This window comes from Zonotrichia albicollis, chromosome 13 (assembly GCF_047830755.1).
Source record: "Zonotrichia albicollis isolate bZonAlb1 chromosome 13, bZonAlb1.hap1, whole genome shotgun sequence".
Classification (NCBI taxonomy): Eukaryota; Metazoa; Chordata; class Aves; order Passeriformes; family Passerellidae; genus Zonotrichia; species Zonotrichia albicollis.
Genome location: NC_133831.1, coordinates 7,060,040 through 7,080,294, shown reverse-complemented (window position 1 = coordinate 7,080,294; position 20,255 = coordinate 7,060,040). Strand labels below are relative to the sequence as shown.

Here is a 20,255-nt window from a genome sequence, read left to right as displayed (position 1 = left end):
GCAGCTGAGAGATGAAGCACTTGGGAGCAAACAGCAGCAACCAAAACAGACACAGAGCACAAATTCTTCACCCAGTGTGAGCCTAACACATTAGCTGTGAATTTGAAAACCCCTCAGCATGTAAAAGTTACCTGAAATCACAATGTGCAGAGGACTGAAGAGTCCTTAACTGGGAGCTCCAGTGAAACTAAATGGATGTGTCTGAGTCCCGTGCCCAGGCTGATGGACCTGCCCCTGCTGCACCAGCCTGCAGTGAGGAGCTCACACCCACAGGGATCTCTGGTGCACAATGATCTCAGCTCAGGTAAAGGCCAAACAGGGAGAGGAAGGAACAGGGCAGCTCTCCAGGCAAAGATGCAGAGGGTGCAGAGCAGGCAGGGGTGATGGGAAAAGTGCTCCTAGCAGAGACTCCCAAGCTCTGCTCCAGGCCAGCAGAGTGCTGTGCACAGCTCTGTACTCCCATGGAGTCACCTCCACAGCACTCACTCCCCTGCAGAGCCCCAAAGGGAACACACCTGAGGAGTGACACCCCACAGACTTACTTTGTCTATTCTTTATTGAGGTCTGTTCTTCCTGGATTGTGGTGTCTGTGACTCTGGCAAAGGCAGTTGCTGTTGAACAGTACCCATGATGGACCAAATACGAGGAAACCATACTAGAAAAAAAGAAAATGCAAAGAGATCATTAGGTACCAGTGAAACAGTCATCACACTGGAGCAAAAAGAAACAACACAACAGAAGTTGCAATTTCACTGAGAAACTCAGCTTGCTTAGGACATAACCAAGGTTCTACTTCTGGGTCTAAACTCTGTGTATTTACAAGATAGGCACCTGGTCCTCTGCAAACAGGAGGGAGGCTCTAAATTCACTTTACAGAGTAGAAAAAAAATTAAGAATCTCAATGCATATACAGTATTTATTTATGACTGCTGTCCAAGGGTCACTTGGACTCAATACTGTGTTACTGCCAGTGACATCCAATAGAGACATAAATCTGAACCTCAGAGAAGTTCATGGGTTTCAAGTAGATCTTAAAAAGAAGAAAAGATTCTAGTCCTGAATTTCTTCCATCACTTAGTTGCCAGCAATTATCTTTAGTAGTTCAATCTTCTTATGAATTCTGCACATTTACAGATACTTTAATCTGGTGACTGTCAGCATTGATTTTAAAAACATTAACATGCTTCAAAGTTGTATTTTTAAAAAATCTTGGGGGAGGGAGGAGTATCACTGTCAGAAAACAAAGACAACAAAGCCATCTTCCTGAAAAGACCATTTCTAACACAGGACACAGTGACTCAATGTTAATGCTCACTGGATTTTAACAAAATCTAAAAAGCTAGCAACAGGATTTCAAAGCTTCTCAGAATGAATCTCAAAACAGGCTTCTCAAGATGAAGCTAGCATTGATCTGATCAAAGCACACACTCAACTTGGCTACTTTCAATACAAGAAATTAGTATTTTATGAGTCAGCAATCATTCTTAGGCATAACATTGTAGGCAGGTGTGTGATTTTTGGAAGTTGTTTTAAATACAAGTGCTTCTGCCCAAGAGCTCTGTAGGAGCTCCAGAGTGGTGACCCTGACAACCCCCACCCCTGTGCCTATCAGAAGAAAAATTTCTGGAGAACACAAGGAACAATTACAGGGATAAATTGGTCCCACTGCAGCAGAATCAACAACTCTTGTTAAGGGAAGTCCTGACTCTCTAAGTTGGTCCTATTTTGGAAGGCAAATAGCAGCATCAATAACACTCCTGACCTTTGACAACTCCTGCCAACTGCCCTCATCAAGTTCCACTCAATCCTTTTTGCAATGAGAAGTGCTTTCAATATTCATACATTTATAAAATGCCATAATTGTGCTTTCAGTTAGGTTTGAAAGCCTTTGGTTTAGGCTGTTTCTTGCTCTTTCATTTCTGAATTCAGCTGGCTTACACACTGACTTTTCTCCTATATTAGGAGTGTTTTATGATGTCTTGCCCCTCCTGCAGTGCATCACCCCAAAATTTATGTTCTTCCATTCCTACAAGCTTCCATGCAATCTTTAGGTGAAAACTTCTCCCATATCTTTCACATTTGAAACAGCAGCAATCTACACAGGAAGGACTTAAACAACAGAACAGAGGATAAAACAATTTGAGCAAAATGCACAGAGTGGCAATTTTTACCATAAGAGAGCACAAATGAGCACTTAAGAAGTATTTAAAGCTTAACAAGAGGGAAGAACTGAGCAGCAAGGCAGTGACTTACTTCTGCAGCATGGCTTGCCACTCTCCCAGCCTGTCTCCTATGGGAAACCGCTTAATGGTGCTCTGGATCTTCGCCCTCCACTCCCTCATGTAGTCCTCAATGTCAAACACAAAGGGCTGCTGCCCAAAGTTGGCATCCACGATCTCCCCTGGAGTCTGGAGACCCACTGTAGGGTAGAGGTTTGACTGGGAAGGAAGAAAAACAAACCTGTATTAAACACAGCTTTCTCCTCCTGGTTCCAGTTATGTGGTTTGGTAAAACCAAAGAGCTGCTCTTTAAACTGAAATAAATATAATGGAATTGTGAGAGGCAACAGCCTTTTGGGTACTTCTCAAGAAATCCTGTGACTTACTGTGCATTTATGAAAAGTTATTGCATCAAACCAGAACAAAGGGTTCAATCCCCCAGCAACCTGGGATAGAGGGCATGACTGCTGTCTGTGGGTGGCACTTCTGGCTTAATTTTCTACAATTTCTACCAAGCTTCAAGAGCCAGTAGATATAACAACAGTAATAACAATGACAATAACAATAATGAAATAATAATAATAACAATAATAGCTGCTATTATTATTATTATTATTATTATTATTATTATTATTATTATTATTATTATTATTACTAGTGAGAGGTGTGTAATCTTAATCAATGGATCTCTGTATTCCCTCCTGTTTCAACTCAACTTTTTTATTCTTTGGGAATTGTTATCTCAATCTTGTACATCTCTGATGAAAAGGGAACAGACAGTGGTGGAGCTCTGAGGTTAGGTCTTTGATGATCTCAAGATCCCAAGACATCCACACAAGAAATTACACTACTGATAGATTAATTTCATTTTAAGAATAAGTCTACAGATCCAAATGGAAGCTCTGACCCATCAACAGGACATGAGGAAAATAAAAAGGTTACCACCATAAAAGTGTCTCTAAAATTCAGCCATCAATTTTCTTTTAAGGATGATTTAATTAAAAATAGGTGTCCAAAGTGTATCAGAAGGTCTCTGAATTCAGGCTGTATTAAGAATAAGTTTATGGATACAAATGGAACCCCTGAGCCCACTTGAATGTTGGGAAAAGGGAAACAGCATCAGAAGAGGTACAAGGGTGTCTGGTTCTCATAATTGAGCACATTGTTCAAAAGCACTGTCAGGTTACTGCTGTGCAGCACAAATTACTGCTCTGTGTGCAAACAGACACAAACTGCACCAACTCAAACTTCCTGCTCACACTCTTGCATGCTCGTGCACACCTGCCCACACTCTTGCACACCAAAATCCCATTTTTCAAAAGCACGTTCCATTCACCCCCAAGATACTTCTGTGCAGCACCGATTACTGTTGTGTTTGCAAAGCAGACACAAACCTCACAAATTCTCTGCTTCACAGCACGTGCTGAGACTCAGCAGGCTGCGGGAAGAAATCTCTCCTATGTCACTCAGGAACTGTCTGGTGTTGGGTTTTTTCCACTTTGCTCTAATACACTGGAGCCAGAAATGGGCACTGGGCAAGGCACAGGGACACTTGCATGGAACTGAGGTCTGGAAGGTGCCTGGCTGCAGTGCCTTGCTCAGGGCTGAGCCCATATCAGATATCAGAACAGCAGAGGGGCAGACCCCCCTCCTTAAGTCCCACCAGAAACCTAGGATGACCTCTTCTCCTCTACAGCAAGAGACATGGGCATTCCCACAATTATTTGGAAATTTTTTTCAACTGATTCTTCCGTGTTGCAGAGATGAGGATGATAGGGCTGGAATGGGTTCCAAGAGCGACTGCAGCATTTCTGTTCTCATTTTCAAAACTGAACTGGTTAAGAACCTGACCAACCTCCTCTACCTTTGAAATTATCAAACCTCAAACAAGGGAAAGAAATGAATCTATAAATACAGGCTGGAAATGGAAAGCAGAGATCAGGATGACTGCATTACTGGTGATACACTACACCTCCTTTCCTGTTCCCACACCAAGGAAGTCTCTGGGTCAGAGAGGTGCAAAGTAAATCCAGAATGATAAACGAAGAGCTACCAGAGGAAAATGCTGCAATTACATTTAGTTCCTCCATTCCTTCAAAACTGGCTGACATATCTCTAATGAGGAATCAGATATTTTCCACAGTCCATACTTCAGACTTCTTATTATCTTCTCAGTATCTTAATCCAAGGGCTTCCAAAGCCAGGAATCAGACACCCAAAATACTTGGAAGTTGGAAGCAAACCGCCCCCAATTTTGGCTATGCTCATCTTTGAGCAGGAGCTGCCTATCCTCTACATGTCTCAAATCATCTCTAAGGTAAAATTCCATTTTTCCATGTGGGATGTGTTCTCTCTGCTTAGCAGCTGTTGGGAAGCTGATGTATCTCCAGCACCCTGCCAGATGCAGGCAGACAATCCCAGAGCCCACTGACCCAGGAGATGCTTTTCCTGCCAAGTTCCTCAGGAACACCTTCCCCATGACATCTGGCCCACCTCCTGCCCTGATGTTGATCACAACCCCCACTGTTCATCTTGACCTGGTTTTTAACCCCCTTGTCCCTCTGCACTCCTACAATCCCACCCTGAGCTCTTCTGGCTTTTTTCATCTCTTATTATTCCTTCAAACCCCCAGGCAGGATCCAGGCTTGTGTAAATAAGAGTTGGGCCTGAGCACTGACTTAAATTGGAGAAAAAAAAAAAAAAAAAAAAGAAGAAACTCCCTCTTTTTCCTTTGTGGGAATTCACTCCTATTTCAAGCAGTTATTGTGGTTTTAACTTCAGCCTGTGCTAAGCCAAAATGTGTTTTTTCCTATCACTGTATTTTTGTACAAATGAAAACACCCTTTAGAGGAAACTGAAACAAGCCAAAGCAAGTATATTTCAACATCTGTGTCTCTGGTTTTCAAATTAAAGTATCCATTTCAACTTCCTAATATTGTGAATTCTGCAAAATATTGCTTTCACTATTTGCCTCTGAAAGGGGAATTTTGGAACAAGCATTTCAAGGAAATTATTTCTAATCTGGCAATGTTCTGAAGGGTCAATTTAATTCCTTGTGTAACCTCACTGATATGCCAATCCTAAAATTTAAGCTTAAAAATTGCAGAAGTAATGGGGTTCACTGATGTGTGTTACCAGCCAGCTTCAGCACCCCTCAGGCTGCAATGCAAGGAAAAGCTCTCCCTAAAGTCTCCCTGCAGGGGTGAGTAATGAGGAATGGACCAGAGCCAAAATATCCATGTGGAGCTGCTCAAACCAGAGCACTTCAAGGGTCACCCAGGTAAGTTTGCTGTTCCCACTCCTGTTGGCAGTTAAATTTTCAGAACTGCAGCTTTAGCAGGTGAAGAACACAGGCTCTATAATGGACATTTTCTTCTTTTTAACCTTATAATCAGTGGATATTGTGTTTGAGCCTGGGACAGAGAACTATAAAAAATGAAACCTGCAAGTGTTCAGCTTCATATTCTCTGCTGCCTCAAGAATTCTAAAATATCTGATAGGACTTTAAACCAAAGTCAATCTTGGGTTTGGCATCCCCTTCTTTAGGAAAGGTGGTAACCTGAACTGTTTGGAACAACCAATAATCCATGGGCCAAGGGAGCAAAAAGAGCACATGGAACACATTGGTACCTGCAAGGGTGAAGGAAGAATGCAGTAATCTAAGGGAAGGATATTGGAAAAGAGAATGCTGAAGTCAGCTGTAGGCACCCTTAGGAAGCTGCCAGCAGAGCAGCAGAGTGATTTAGCATATGCAGAGGGATGTCCTAGATCCATATGGAGGCAGAAATCTCCCATCCTTGCTCACATCCACAGTTAAGAGGTAAAAAATCCCCATCAAACTTCTTTCCTCCTCTTTTTGAAAAGGAACTATCTCATGAAGGATAATTCTCAATAGTAGGAGGCCTACAGGGCATCAGCTGTTCTCCATTCTGGGCCAGAAAAGCAGTGTTATGGATTAGCTGCTGCTGTAAAAGCCAGAGGGGATTTCCCCAGAAAACAGCTCAGCAACCTGGCTGGTGAAGGTTCAGAGACCATTTACACACCAAATGTGGCAAATGAGGCATCTGCCAAAACCTACCCTGGCCAGATCTTCTCCCAGTTTCACACTAAACATCTCTGCACAGGACACACAGACAAACAAGCCTGAGATCCTGTGAGGATGATCTGCCCAGACCAGCAAACAGCAAGACAGGGAGATGCCAGGGGCACAGGAGAGTTCTGAGTTCAATCTCACTGGTACTGCAAGAGCTCAGTGCAGCAAACACCCTTCTGTCCTTCTGTCTGCTCTGCCTCCCCTGCTGCTCATCCCTGTGCCCAGCAGAGACTCAGCACAGAGGTGAGCAGCTCACACATGAACATTAAATTCTCTGTCAGCCCACTGGGCACTTCAGGATCAACAGGATGCAAGTTCAGCTAAGCAGGACAGGGAATTTCAAGCTGCTAAATCTGTGCTTAATCTCAACATGGACAATGACACTGTCATTTGTCATTGACAACATGGACAATGTCTGCTCCTGCTGCAGAAGGAGAAGCAGTCCAACCAAATGAGAAGACAAAATGGTAAAAAAAACAGAAGGAATATGGTAAATCTGTGACTACTAATGCAATCTACATCCAGAGGGAAAACAGACAGCACCAAAAACTAAGGGGTACATCAGAGAAACATCTTCTTGCTGTGGATGTAAGGTTATCACAATACCTCAGCCCAAAAGGTTAATCTTCATGGAAAGGCGAACTATTCTTGTACTTTAATAAATTGTACTTGGACCAAGTGAATGATAACCCACATAAAGAGTTTCTGGTTTAGAACACACTGCAATGTTACCAAGTCCAAAGACTCCAGGACATAAAAAACCCAAAAACACCCTGTATTGACAGCTGATGTGAAAAGGCCAATCAAATAACTGCGATTTAAGTGCAGGTTATATTTGGGATATGGGAGGAATCTGTAAAGCCCTAAGTCCCATTGAGAAGGTGAACAGGGAGTACTAGACATTATTCCTCACAATACAAAAATCAGAGGAACAAGATAAATTTTTTGCCAGCAAGTACAGAACAAAGCAAAGCAACCTTCCTTCCATACAGGAGGGAAGTCAGCCAAGAAAATTTATCACTTTGGAGGCCTAAAAAAGTTATCAAAATGAAGAAATTTGTCAGAGGAAATTAATTTGGGGTATTTAAGTACAAAGACAGGAGAGTAACCTTAGGGACAAGAAGTCCTGTGTATGTGATGGATGCAGTGGATGTGTTGGTGCATGCCTGACCTGGGTTTACCTTTTTTCACTGAACACATCCTCCTTGTGGAACACTTGGTCTAGAAAAGAGGGAATATTTTCTTTTGCTTTTGTGAGTCCTGACTAGACATGAGTGTAACTATGCACATTCTCCTCCTCAGAGTCAAAGCTGCATTTGGAAGACAATGACCTGTGATGAAGTTTGCATCCTTGCTTTAATTCCAGGAGAAGGAGCAATAAATTCTCAGAGGTGGTGAGGGATGAGAGGAGGCATGTGAGTAGCCCACAAACCCAGTCACAGGATCATGAAGTTGCAGAAAAAGGAGCATCCACATCATTCAGTAATGTGTGTTATCATGTTTTTTTTAACAGGGCATCAAACAGAAAAAAAAAAAAATCACACCCCCACACTCTTCCCCCTCCCTTCTGTTTGCATCCTTACTTAAAATACTGAAAATAAGTGTACTTACAGGGAGGTCTGTAAAGGCTATACCTGTGGGGGGAAAAAATATTAGAATTAAAAAGGCAAAGGATTTTTTTCCCCGCTTGCCTACATCCTTAACATGCTACTAAACATTACTGCATTTCAAATCCCAGCTCTGACCCTGCATTTCACTGTTTCATGTATTCAGAAGTAACTTCCCTCCCCAGTCCCCTCCTCTGCAAGGTTTTGCATCTGGAGAAAGGCTCATGAAAAAGCCTAAATGTTTTCAACACCTCTCCAAAAAATTTGATTTTCTAAAAGCAGCTCCTCTTTCCTTTGCTTCTCCCTCTGTTACAAGGAAGGAGTTAGTTTTCAAGACTCACTTTGGTGTTAGAAACAGTGTTTTAGTATAAAATTTCTTTGGTTTAGGCTGTAACTGATTCTTCTTACCATCCAGAGAAAGAGGAAAGAATATTCAGCACTTGGCATTACAAGCTGCAGCCAGGAGCACCTGAGAAACTGTGCAAAGAACAGCCTCACCCTCAACTCAGCTGATACAGCTCCATACAGAAAAGATGGGAAAAAAAAAGTGTATGGTTTCCCTTTTTATTTACATCTGGCATATATTTTATTTACATCTGGCAGATGTAAATAAATATAATACAATAAATAAAACATAACAGCTCTAATTTACATCTGGCAGAAAGGTGTTTGAGGCAGACGTTGCCTGGGATGTCTAACAGGGTTCTGGCTGGAGACAACACCCACCACAGCCAGGCTGCCCAGGCACAGCTCTGCACCTGATTTAGGTGCAGTTACTGCCCCAAAGGATGGGACCTCTCCTGCCTTGGTGGGATCCAGCAGCAGCTCAGGGAGATGGATCAGCAGAGCCCCCCAGGCTTTGGGTCACCCTCACCAGCAGCACAGGGGACACTGCTGCCATCACCCACCAGGCTCAGCTAAATCCAGACTTCCAGCTGACATTCCAGGAGTCAAGGAAGCTGCAGCCCTTCCCCATGTGGGCTCCCCAGAATGCTTCCTTGTCCCCAGCCAGAGCAAGGCTGGTACCCACAGCAGGACACCCAGTTCTCACACACATCCCACCTCTCCTCCTTCCCTTCTGCCTGGCACTGCAAGGATGCAGAAGCAGGAGAACACCACCCTCTGGTTTTAATTTTAGGACTATTTTAACCCAGAGCTGCAATGTAATGTTACCAGATCAGTCTGAAATGGTAATTTAAACCAGTTTTAGGAGTCAAGATATGAAACAAGTTATTCAAAACAGCACAGATCTAAATCAAATGCTCGGAAAGCAATCCTGAATATTTTACTAAATAAACATAAATAAAGATAAATTAACATCATGGCAGATAGTCAGTATGGTTTAATGAACATCCTGGCACTTTGGACCTTGTTTACTGAGCACCTTTTCTACAACCCAACCAAAGATTGTGCACACAGGTGATGTTGAACACATGGCTGAGGAAAACATTCAGGGAGCATTTCTCTCACCTTGTCACTTTGCCCAGATACTGCTCCTCACTCAAACCTATTTTTCACTTTGCATTTATTTTGCTCAGCTGGATAAAAAGGTGGATGAAAGCTTGTTTTTCTACCCTTATGGCAGAATGAAGCCAATCTCCTTGAGCCTGCTGTCCACTGGAGTCTTCCTCTGCCCCCAGCACCTCTGAGAGCCAAAGGTGGCCAGGCTTGTGTGGCTGGAAGCTGCTCCCAGCACCTGGACAAGCACTTGGCTTTTGAATGGACTACAAGGTGGGTGGAAATTGCTCAAAGTCCAAGAGTTGTCCCTCAGGGATCCATGGCAGGGCCAACACAGTTCCCTGTCTTCACCAATGACCTGGACAATGGGACACAGTGCGCTCCCAGGTGTCACCAAACTGGAGGGCACAGTGCTGTAGCTGGAGAAATGACCCAGCACAAACCTCCCAAAGCTCAACAAAAGCAACCTAAGAGCCCAACCACCAGGCTGTGACAGTCCCAGGAAACAGGACAGGATGAGGCTGACTGCAGAGAAAGATCTGCAGAAAAGATTCTGGGTCCTGCTGGGCAGCAAGCAGAGCAGGAGCCAGCAGTGGGTCCTTGCAGCAGAGGACATCAACCACATCCTGAGTGTAATAGTGACAGTGTAGGTTAAAGGATGGGATTTCTCCCTTTTCCAACACTGGTGAGTCTACACTGCAGTTATGATGTTCTCTTTAGTGCGCCCCAACACAGGACACAGTGAGACTGGACTGAGTCCAGGAGAAGCCAGCAAGACAAAGACAGGCTAAGGGAAAAGTCTGTTCAGTCTCAAAAGTATTAGGGCAGACACCTACTGCTGCCTACAACTGTCATACAGGCGGGTGTAAAAAGGCTTTTCTCAGAGATGCATGCTGGCAGGAGACAGGAGGCAACACAGACAAGCTGCAACATGGGAAATTCTAATGAGAAAAATTCAGTATGGATTTTGGTCAAACACTGAATCAGGACCAGAAAAGCTCCCAGATGATCTCCATTCTTGAAGACATTAAAAACTTAATGAGTTTCTGAGTAACATGATCTAGTTTGGGCCTGCTTTCAGCAGGGTGTTGGATGCTTGACCTCCAGAGATCCCTCCCAGAGAAAATAATTCTAAGATTCTATAAATAAACTCATTACATTGTCTTTACAATGAGACAAATGCATGTTTTCCACATTCTGTTATGTAACTCAGACTAATAAAATGCTTTATGCAGACAGCACTTGGTGTGTTGCACAGACATGTCTGCTTAGAGTTTCTGCATCTGCACTGCTACACACCTGCATCAGGAAAGCCAACAGCAGAATTGAAATAATCACGGCTTGAATGTGAAACTGTTTTCCTTCTCTGCAGTCTCTCCACAGCATGGATCCAGTTTAAAATCACAACCTTCTTAAGACTTAAGGACTGGACAAACCAAGAGGTCAGGAAGCAAGTGCAAGTGTGTGAAGAGCAGGACATAAAGACATTGAATGAAGGTTCATTGCTAGGGCACAGTGTGATTGACATTTTCACCTGCCAACCAAATAAAGGACTTCCACCTTCCATGACTGTACTAACACATGATCTCATGTACAGAATGTGTTTGTGGACCTTCCAGCCCATCTCTGCTCTCCCCCCAGCACCAATCACCCTTTCTGCCTCACAGCTGGCCACTTACAGAATTCAATTTGCACAAGAAAATGCACATTTGGTAATCAGCCACAGCACTGCCTGCACAGCAGGGAACTCCTCCAGCATCTGTTTAGGGAACTGTGATCCAGGGAATCCTTAAGCACTGCTGGTGGATTGCAATGAACACAACTCCTTCAGCAGTGTGGGCATCCTAAAGAGCAGACCAGGAAATGCCAGCCCAGGAAAATACTTGAATATTCTCCAACATGCTGCTGAGGAGAAGCACTGTCAAACCCACACAGCTCTACATGCCCTTGGAAACAGATCCTCCAATCAGGCCATCGGGTAAAAGTGCTCACACAGAGAACAAAGCTGTGGCCAAACCTGGTATTTTCTATTCATTTTGATAGTGAATGAGGTGGTGAGGCCCTGGCACAGGTTGTCCAGAGAAGCTGTGGCTGCCCCATCCCTGGAAGTGCTCAAGGCCAAGGTGGATGGGGCCCTGTGCAATTTGGTCTCATGGAAGGTGTCTCTGCCCACAGCACAGGGGTTGGAATACATGATCTTAAAGGTCCCTTCCAACCAAACCACTCCAGGGTTCTGTGGTTTAAAATCTGATTAATCTGAAGTCTTCTTTTGAACATCCCAATGCTCTTGCTGTCTGCAAACTTCATTTGAAGCCTTGGGGTCAAACCTATTAAATCTGGGACTGACACCTGCATGTCTCTCACAAAAGGTTTCTGCATTACTCCCAATGTTCCCCTTAGTCTCCAAACAGGCTGCAGAATGGATATTTTACTTTTTAGGTTAACTTGGTCTTTCCAAGAGCCTGCACTAGAACTCAAACTACAGGAAGTTTTCTATGCCAAGACTTCAGAGGGTTGCATGCTCTTTTTATAGCCCTGCTGCTCCATTTACCTTGGTCTGCTGTCAAAGTCTGAGATCTGAGACACTCCTACATTAATCCCTGAGCAAATTCATCCACTTAAACCCAGAGACCTGCAGCAGTCACATTTCCTCCTCATCTCCTAGTCCATGACTTTCTGCTTAATGGCTGCTGCCCCAACATTTCTTCCTCTTTCTCTCCAAATTCACTCTCATCACACTTCTAGTCACATCTCACTATGTTTTTTACTGCCAGGACTCTGCTCAGAACTTGTCAAAAGTGTTTCATCAGCAGCCAGAAGACATTCAAGACATTTTCCAGAACAGAGAATTAAGACTACATACGATGTCAAACAGTTTTCATGTGACGTCTCCAAATAAAGTTCAAGACTTAGCTCCAACCAGAACATCCAGAATTTGTGATGGCCAAGAAAACAGTTCTTATACAGTGCTCCTGATGGATCTGATTAAATGAAAAAGTATGGAGACAATGGAAGATAATAGTTAAGCAACAGAAGAAATTGCAAGGAAAACAAAAGGGGGGATGTCTAATTAATGGATGAAAAGGAGAGGACTTAAATGGTGAAGAGTGAATTAGAAAGACAAAGCTACAGTAATTCCATCAAAAGAAAGACAAATTCAAACTCTGAAACGCTGCTCTCAAGCTAACTGGCCTCACAAAGGGGCTGATTACCCTCATGAATATTCTTGGCATCTGCAGTAGGATTGCACAATTACCTCATCTCCTAGGAGGAGACACACATGGCTTCCACAGCTTCATGTCAGGGAACACCTAAAAAACTCAAATTCATCCCCTTCCTAGTAAACCCTGGGTCTACACAACACAGAAATGAGATTCTCAGGTTAGCACTACATATCATGGAAGTTCAAGACCTTCAAGGAGCTGCTTTTTTCAGGGAAGAAAACATTCTGACTTCCAAACAAATCACTGCTCCTGCCTCCACTTGGCCTTGGTTCCTCTGCTGACCCCCTCCTCACACCTCTGCTCTGTGCCCAGAAACCCCTGGCCAAGGGCTCCTCTCCTCAGCATGGCACTGAGCATTTCTCCTGGATGCTGTTCATTTATCAGTGACACACACAGACACTGCTGACCCTCACCAACAGACTGCTCAGATGAGGTTTTCATTCTGCTTTTGTGAAAAGGCAGTAAAATGTTCCTGCAGCTTTTGTGGGGTCACCCAGCAAGGCCTGAGCTCTGCTGCTCCATTCTGCACTTCCACCCCTGTCTCCTCTAACCACACCATCTCTCCTCTCCCAGTACAACCATTGTGCCACTGCAGCTCAAAGAAAAGCTGCTACACAGGAGCCAGCTGTGAATGCTAAGGAGAGGCTTCTCCCTGTCCTTTTCTCAGACAGCTCATGTCTGGTACATCTGAGGAGCTCAGGAGGACACCCAGGGGACAGCAGTGCTTATACCTAATGCTGCTCTCTAAGCATGGTAACTTTCTTGTTACCTTTCCTGTTTCTTCCCACTGCCATTGTTCAGCACTGGGGTAGGCTGTTCCTCAAGGGGTCATTCAATGTGAGATTAGAAAAACACAAGCTTTTCATCCAAAAAACCCCCATCTTTGAAGGAAAAGGAACACTTCAGTTTCAGAAAGGAAGACTAGATAACTTCTCTGCTGTAAAGAACTCTGAATGTCCCAAACCAAACAAATCTCTGAGCAAGGACACGAGGCAAAGAATCAGAAGGTGGTAAGGACAAAAGGTAACACAGAAGTTACTGAACTGGGCTCTTTATTTGGCTTCATCTGCCTAGACACTCAGGCACAGTCCTGGGTACAAAACAGAGGAGAAAGCAGCAACTTTTCAGCTGATACAGATTATACTGTGGAGACTCTGGTCATTAAAAAGAAATTAAATACCAAATGAACAAACTTGTATTCATTAAATAGAGGATCTGGCCTCCTCCTGACTCTCACACTTTTCTTATGATGAAAAGTAACAGCACCATCAGGGTAAAAAACAGTGAGGCTGGAAAACCACCCACTTCAACAACAGATAACATCCAGAGGAGCACAGCACAAACCACTACAGGGGAATACAGGCTAAAAATCAAGGACAGCAACTAACAGGAGACCTTTTGTGAAATCTTTTTAACTATTTCATTACCTCAGTTGCTCTTGTTCTATCTTGTCTCACTCCTAATCAAAAGCTGCTGCTCTACACCATCAGCTCTTGCTTTCAAGCCTCTACTTGTCTCACCAGTACTGGACTGAATGGGCAGCCTGAACAAGCCCAGCCTTTGCTCCCTGGACAGATGCTCCAAACCCTCCATCACCCTGGCAGCCCTTTGCTGGACTCTCTCCATTAAGTTAATCTCTCTCTAATATTGGGGAGCCCAGTACTTTTCCCAAGAGCTCACCAGAAATCCTCTACTCTCCAGGCCCACACTGCACTCCAATCCCACTCCTTCCTTCAGCCCAGCCAGTAACTCAAAACATCTTTGCTCTGTCAAGTGTCTTGAGCAGGGTATTTTTGGTATTTTTCTACCAATTTAATATTGAATTCAACAAAGTAGAATTGACACAGCAAGGAGAAGCAAAGGAAAGGAGTGCTCATCCCTCCCTGCCAAATCAAATGAATCCCAGTACAAAAAGTGAGATGAACCTATATAATTTACTGCACATCTTATGTGTTAAAAAAAAAAAGACAAGAATTTATCTGGGGTGGAGAACATGTTATCCAAGGAAATGGTATTTTAGGGGGAAATGGCCAAAACCTTCTATTTTAGACAAATAAGAAATGACAGATGCCTGGAAAACATCTGAGGTATTAATTTGGGCAAAAATTTTTTAGTCCTTAACTTTAAGACAGTTACTGAAACAAGTGTGGAATGAACCAAATTGTAGCTCAATGCTTAACTCAGACCACTCTTGTGCTGAATTAATGTCTGGCTTTGGGAATGCTCAGACCAACGTGTTGAGGCTTTCAGATGGACAAGTCCCTTCAAAATTGAAGACACCAGTACTGTGCCTTTGTAGGTGGTTGAACAAACCACTAATTAAACTTCCCACTTCTTTCTTTCTTTCCCTCTTGTCCAGCCATCAGACACCCTACCCAACCTCCCACCTACTGTGCAGCAGCAGAGAAAAGGAGAAGAAGCTGTAGGTGAAATTCTAATATATCTAAACAAACTGAGCAGCATGGAAACCATTTTACCTTCTGGAAGCATTTCTGCCTTGGAGCCAATTTACAACTGCTGACAGCTGCTGAGTGCTCTTTTGCTCTGCCATTTAAACCTTATTCACAGGTGTGGGACAAGAGTTATAATACAGCCAAGTATTAAACAGCAGCAAGAGCAGGGCTGGAGCATCCCTCTCCTGAGAACACCCTCACTCACCTAAACTGTGGCCATTTTTTGTGTAGAAGCAGGTGTTGTTGATGAGGTTGACACAGCAGCCAATGACATCTCCAGTGGTGAACGTGGGGCCGTAGGGCTGCCCTGTCCCCGAGGAACAGAAGGAGTGCCCATCATCTCCATGGTACCCATAAGAATGTTTATCCCATCCTGCAAAAGGCAAAAGAACAGGACAGCAGTGAAGCCAGCTCAGCAGAACCACATGGAACTACTACAATCCTCAGGACACCATTTTCTGTGGGAGTTTTAAAATTTGATTGCCACTCCTGATTCATCCCAATATTAATTTTCACATACCTGTAACTAAAAAGAAATTAATCAGAACACACCATTTGCATTTCAACACATTTCTCTTTTATCTTGCTTGAGGTGAAACAAACTCCTTTTGTAAAACACTTGTGTTTCCCAAAACCAAATTCTTCCCACAAAAGCATTTAACAAAATAATTCTCAGACAGTTTCAGCTTTGTCTGTAAGTGCTGTGACAGGTGTAAGAAATGGAGAGAGGCAATTTTTGCATCCTTAAATCTTTATTTGATAAGGATTTCTATGTTTCCATTGGGATACATTATTTCCCATTCTGCAGACAGCTTAAAACACAGCCCTCAAATGTCAAAGGGGAGTTCAATGCAAAGCGGTCAGTTCTAATATTAATATCTTTTATTTCTTCTGCTCATAACATTGTGCTAAGGGTTACAGCTGCACCCTGCCCACTTGTTCTTTTCTATATATCCCAGTAATTTCATTTGGATCATTATTCTGAATGGCACAATCAAAGCCACATCTCACAGACAGACAGAGTTCTTCCATAAAGTGACACAACATTAAAAACAGACACCTGTGTATTATATGGATATGGCTGGATCCTTAGGGAAGCAAAGAAGGTGCTTTGGCCATCTGCTGACCCTACACACCCAAGAGCGGTGCAGATTGTGTTAAATGTGGAACAATGGCTCTGGCAAAGGGACTGTGTAAGAAACAGAGTGTGCAGGAAATGCACATCCTGCAATGAGGCACAAAAAGACTGAGCAGCCTGAGAACTACAGAGCAGAGCCCTGTGAAGGTGGGCTGGAGCACTTCTGTGAGCCAGGATTTTCCTCCCAAACCAGCAACAACATGAGGGCACCAGAAATTCAATCTTGAAAAATAGTGCTACAACACTGAGGCATCAGCACTCACATGCTCAGGGCTTCTCACAGAAGCACAAAACAGTCAGTGAATGTCTAAGGTCCTGTTTATTGTACCACACTAAATTAATGCCAGTGGGAAAGTCAGGGAATGAAGCAAAACTGAAACATGCCACAGTCCAAGATTTTGGACCTCTGAGCAAACTTTGGGAGTGAAAGGCATGAAGGATTCCCAGCAAATTCTAGTCTAGAAATGGTGAGTAATTTCCTTTATTTAGTCCCACACATCCAACAGGAACAGACTGAGATGTCCCAAGAGTCAGCTCTGCCTTCCCTCGGATCAGCTCCAAACAAGTTGCTGACAGCAGCACCAGTCCTGTTTCAAATCTTCCTGAGAGACAGGGACAGCAGCACAGGCAGCACCCTCAGCAAGCACAAAAACAATGCCAAACTGACTTGCCAAAACAAAGGAGGAAGTGATAGGGGCTCTAGAGTCTGTTGTCAAACTTCCACTGCTAAGACTCCATCCAGTAAAAATATCATTGCAATATTTTTGAATTTTTAAAACTGTGGCTCCTTTCCACTATCCCTTTTATTTGCTCTGTTGCCATCACTGAGCTATTATTTTAGTCTCCTTAAAACCAGACCTGTTACATGAGTGTCAATTCAGAACTTCTCGAATGGAGCTGTTGAGAAGTGATAATTCAGATAATAACTTAAATAAATTTATCTCTTAAGGTACTAATAATACAATCTAAATACAAACTTCTAGATCTTCTGCATACAAAACACTCCTGGCATTACAAAGCACCTAGCAAGAACTTGTCATCAGCTGCACCTAAGCAGTGAAGTGCTCACACATCATGTACTGGGTGAGGCTCCCATAAGAAATTCAACAGCGTGTCCCACCATGAGGATGAGCTCATGAAATGCTTGGGCCAATGCAGACATTACTGGTTCTCCAGTGTGAGAAATAAAGGTTTCTCTACCTACAGATCACAGCTGATCCTATTGAAAAAACCCTCCTCCTGTTCTTTTATGACTTGAGCTTCACAGTGTCAGTTCTTGCTGAAGCACCAATGGTGGTGGGGAACTCCAATGAAAAGGGACTGAATAAAGACCTTGAACACAATGACAAACGTGGTACAAACAGCAACAATGCCTGGAAAAAGCTTGTTTTGAATCTTATTCTCCCCACAAAACCACTAACATAATCAGTTAAAGAAATTTGCTCACCCAGCACTTTGCTGATGTTATGTAGAGTTTACTTTTTCAACTCAAATGTTGTGTGGTGCTGAACCTGGACCTGGCACCAAACTAAGGGCTTTAAATCTACACTGTCAGCCTTATCACATCACCATGGTCATTTTAAACAACAAACCAGAGTTGTTTGAGTGAACTTACTGTACTCACTGTAAACATAAGCTGAGTGGCATTAATCATATGTCAAACCTTAAGTTATTTATTAATAAAAAACAGATCTCTATTCCTAAAATTCTGCCCAAAATAAACATGAGGGCAGTGGCATACGGGTAACTCCAGTACTGGCCAGTTTCAGCCAGCCTTCTGAAATTTCCTAATAATCTGAATTAAAAACAAGAATCAGCATTTTTAGTACTTCTAGGTCAAAGTTTTCAGGGTCTGTTGATTTAAATTGTGTATCCCTATTGAAAGCATTTGGCATTATCCTGATTACCAGCAGAGTGGGGAGTAACTCATCACATGTATTTTAAAAACACAGACTCCAACTTTTCTCAAAACACTTCCTGAAAACTTGGGGTTTTCCTGCACCATTAACAATTTGCTATCGCCACCTAGGAATGGGTCCAGCATATTACAGCCTCCTCTGGGACTCCCACGACACCCTTGGAGCCTCCAGTGACTCAACAGCTCCTTCCTCTACAAAATCCAGCAGTGTTTTAATAAGGACTGAATCAAAACTTCTTGAAATCCCTCCCCACAGCTGCATCTGCCAATTCTCCTGACACTTTAACCTCTGTGCCACTTGTATTCAAGTGCTGCAGAAGTCGCTGGAAGGCAGAGAAGGTGACACCCACATGTTCCTACAATGGCTATCCCTGTGGGATAGGGGTCAGCCTGGACAAGGATGCTCTTCAAGAAGTGAGACAGGAGAAGTACAGGATGTGCATGAATCACACCCTGACTGAATAGCATTACCACTCTCCAACCACCTGTGAGCACAGACAGACTGAGCCAGATGGAGATTCTGTTCACTCAGTACTCCTGAAAGGATTTTGTTTCCATTAAATTGTTCAATCCTCTATTAAGAACATATAAACACTCGCATCATTCACTGTGTCCTGCAAGAAGGAGTTTGACAGTATAACTGCAAGCAATGAAAATGTGCCTCATGATCCTTGGATATATCCTGTAGTTCTTGCACAGGAGATGACAAACAATGGATTTGGTGTCTCCACAACATACATCAGTATGCAGACCTCTGCAGAATTCCCCATAATGATCCCTTTTCCAGGCTGATGACTTCTATCTTATTTAGCTATTTCCTGCTTTTCTGACCATCATCATCTGAACCCTCTCTGGATTTAGTGTTGCTTGTGAGAATGGAGATGAAGGTGCCCCATGGAGAACAGAAGAAATCTGCAGTTATTCTCTGCACTGCTCCCAAACCCTCTACATGTTAATCCCAGCATTTTCCCTTCATTGTCCTTTTCACCACTGACCTGATGTTTCCATGAAGTCATTGTCATCACTCCAAAATGCATCACTACTCCCTTTGCACAGATTTTCATGTGCACCTCCCTGTCGGGGTGTGTCACCTCAGCTGGCTCCCACAGCTCCCCCAGCACCTCTCACCATTCTCAACCTCACAATCCTCAGCAGCTCCAGCAGCCCATCCCAGGACAGACAGCTGCTCCTAAGAAAACCCTGGGAGACCCCAGGCACTGTCAGTTTGTGACTGGTAGCTCATTCCAACAAGGCTGTTTAAAACATCCCATTTTGGTCTCTTGGTCATAGCCATGTCTAGAGCAATGGACACTCAGCACCCATGTACAGTTGTGGCCAAGTCAAAAAATTCTCAAGTGCAAGTGCAGATTCCTCTCAAAATTTCAGAAATCTGGACCAAATTGGAGAATGTGTTTTTTCTTACAAAACACAGGTCATGAACTCCTGATGGACAATATAGACTGAAATCAAATGACCTAGAGTGGCTGCAGGGTCCAGTTTACAGTTCTTTCCTTTTTTCCTTTCCCTACCCCATCCTCTCTTCAAAAGCATAAAATCATTTTAAATAGGGGAGCCAGGCAGAGAACAGAAAGGATTTGGCCACCTGGCCCATGTGGTCAAAGCAGAACCTCAAAGTCCTGACTCTAAGACTGTTCTCACTACAGCTCATTTTGAAGACAGCACTTTGAACATGCAAATAGAGAATCACAACCACTACAGGTAGGACTTCAGGACCTACAAAAGCAAAAAGAGGTTAAATTTACATCCCTTTGAATTGAACCCTTCAACACCCAAACCCAAAATATATCTATATATTTACTAACAAGATGCAGAATAGCTCAGATTGTGCAATCAAAGAACTGCAAGAAAGAAAAACAAAACCCATGAGTAGGGCTTGGGAGGACATTTTTGTATGTTCAACACCAAACTGAAGCTCTGCTTGGCCTGCTAACAAGAAAAAGTTGATATGCTGACCTTCTTGGCAGACTACCTTGATCCCAACACATAGGGGAAAAAAATGAACAGCAAGTTCCATTGCTGCTGCTTGATAAACAGGTCAGAATTATGCAATGCCAGACACGTGGCAGAAAGGACTTGAGTTACTTCAGGACACAGTTACAGGATAAACTGATAAACACTCACCCT

General features: G+C 43.3%; 1 protein-coding gene across 2 annotated transcripts in view; it reads right to left on the bottom strand.

Annotated features, from left to right (window-relative positions):
* RANBP10 (RAN binding protein 10) overlaps positions 1-20,255 on the bottom strand; it is a 75,674-nt gene that overhangs the window by 26,197 nt on the left and 29,222 nt on the right. For both annotated transcript variants that reach the window (XM_074550872.1, XM_005489897.4), the window contains exons 4-7: positions 15,260-15,427; positions 7,924-7,946; positions 2,254-2,438; positions 543-655 (exon numbers count right to left, since the gene is read on the bottom strand). In XM_074550872.1, coding sequence (XP_074406973.1) covers positions 543-655; positions 2,254-2,438; positions 7,924-7,946; positions 15,260-15,427 — 489 coding nt within the window. The remainder of the gene's footprint in view (positions 1-542; positions 656-2,253; positions 2,439-7,923; positions 7,947-15,259; positions 15,428-20,255) is intronic.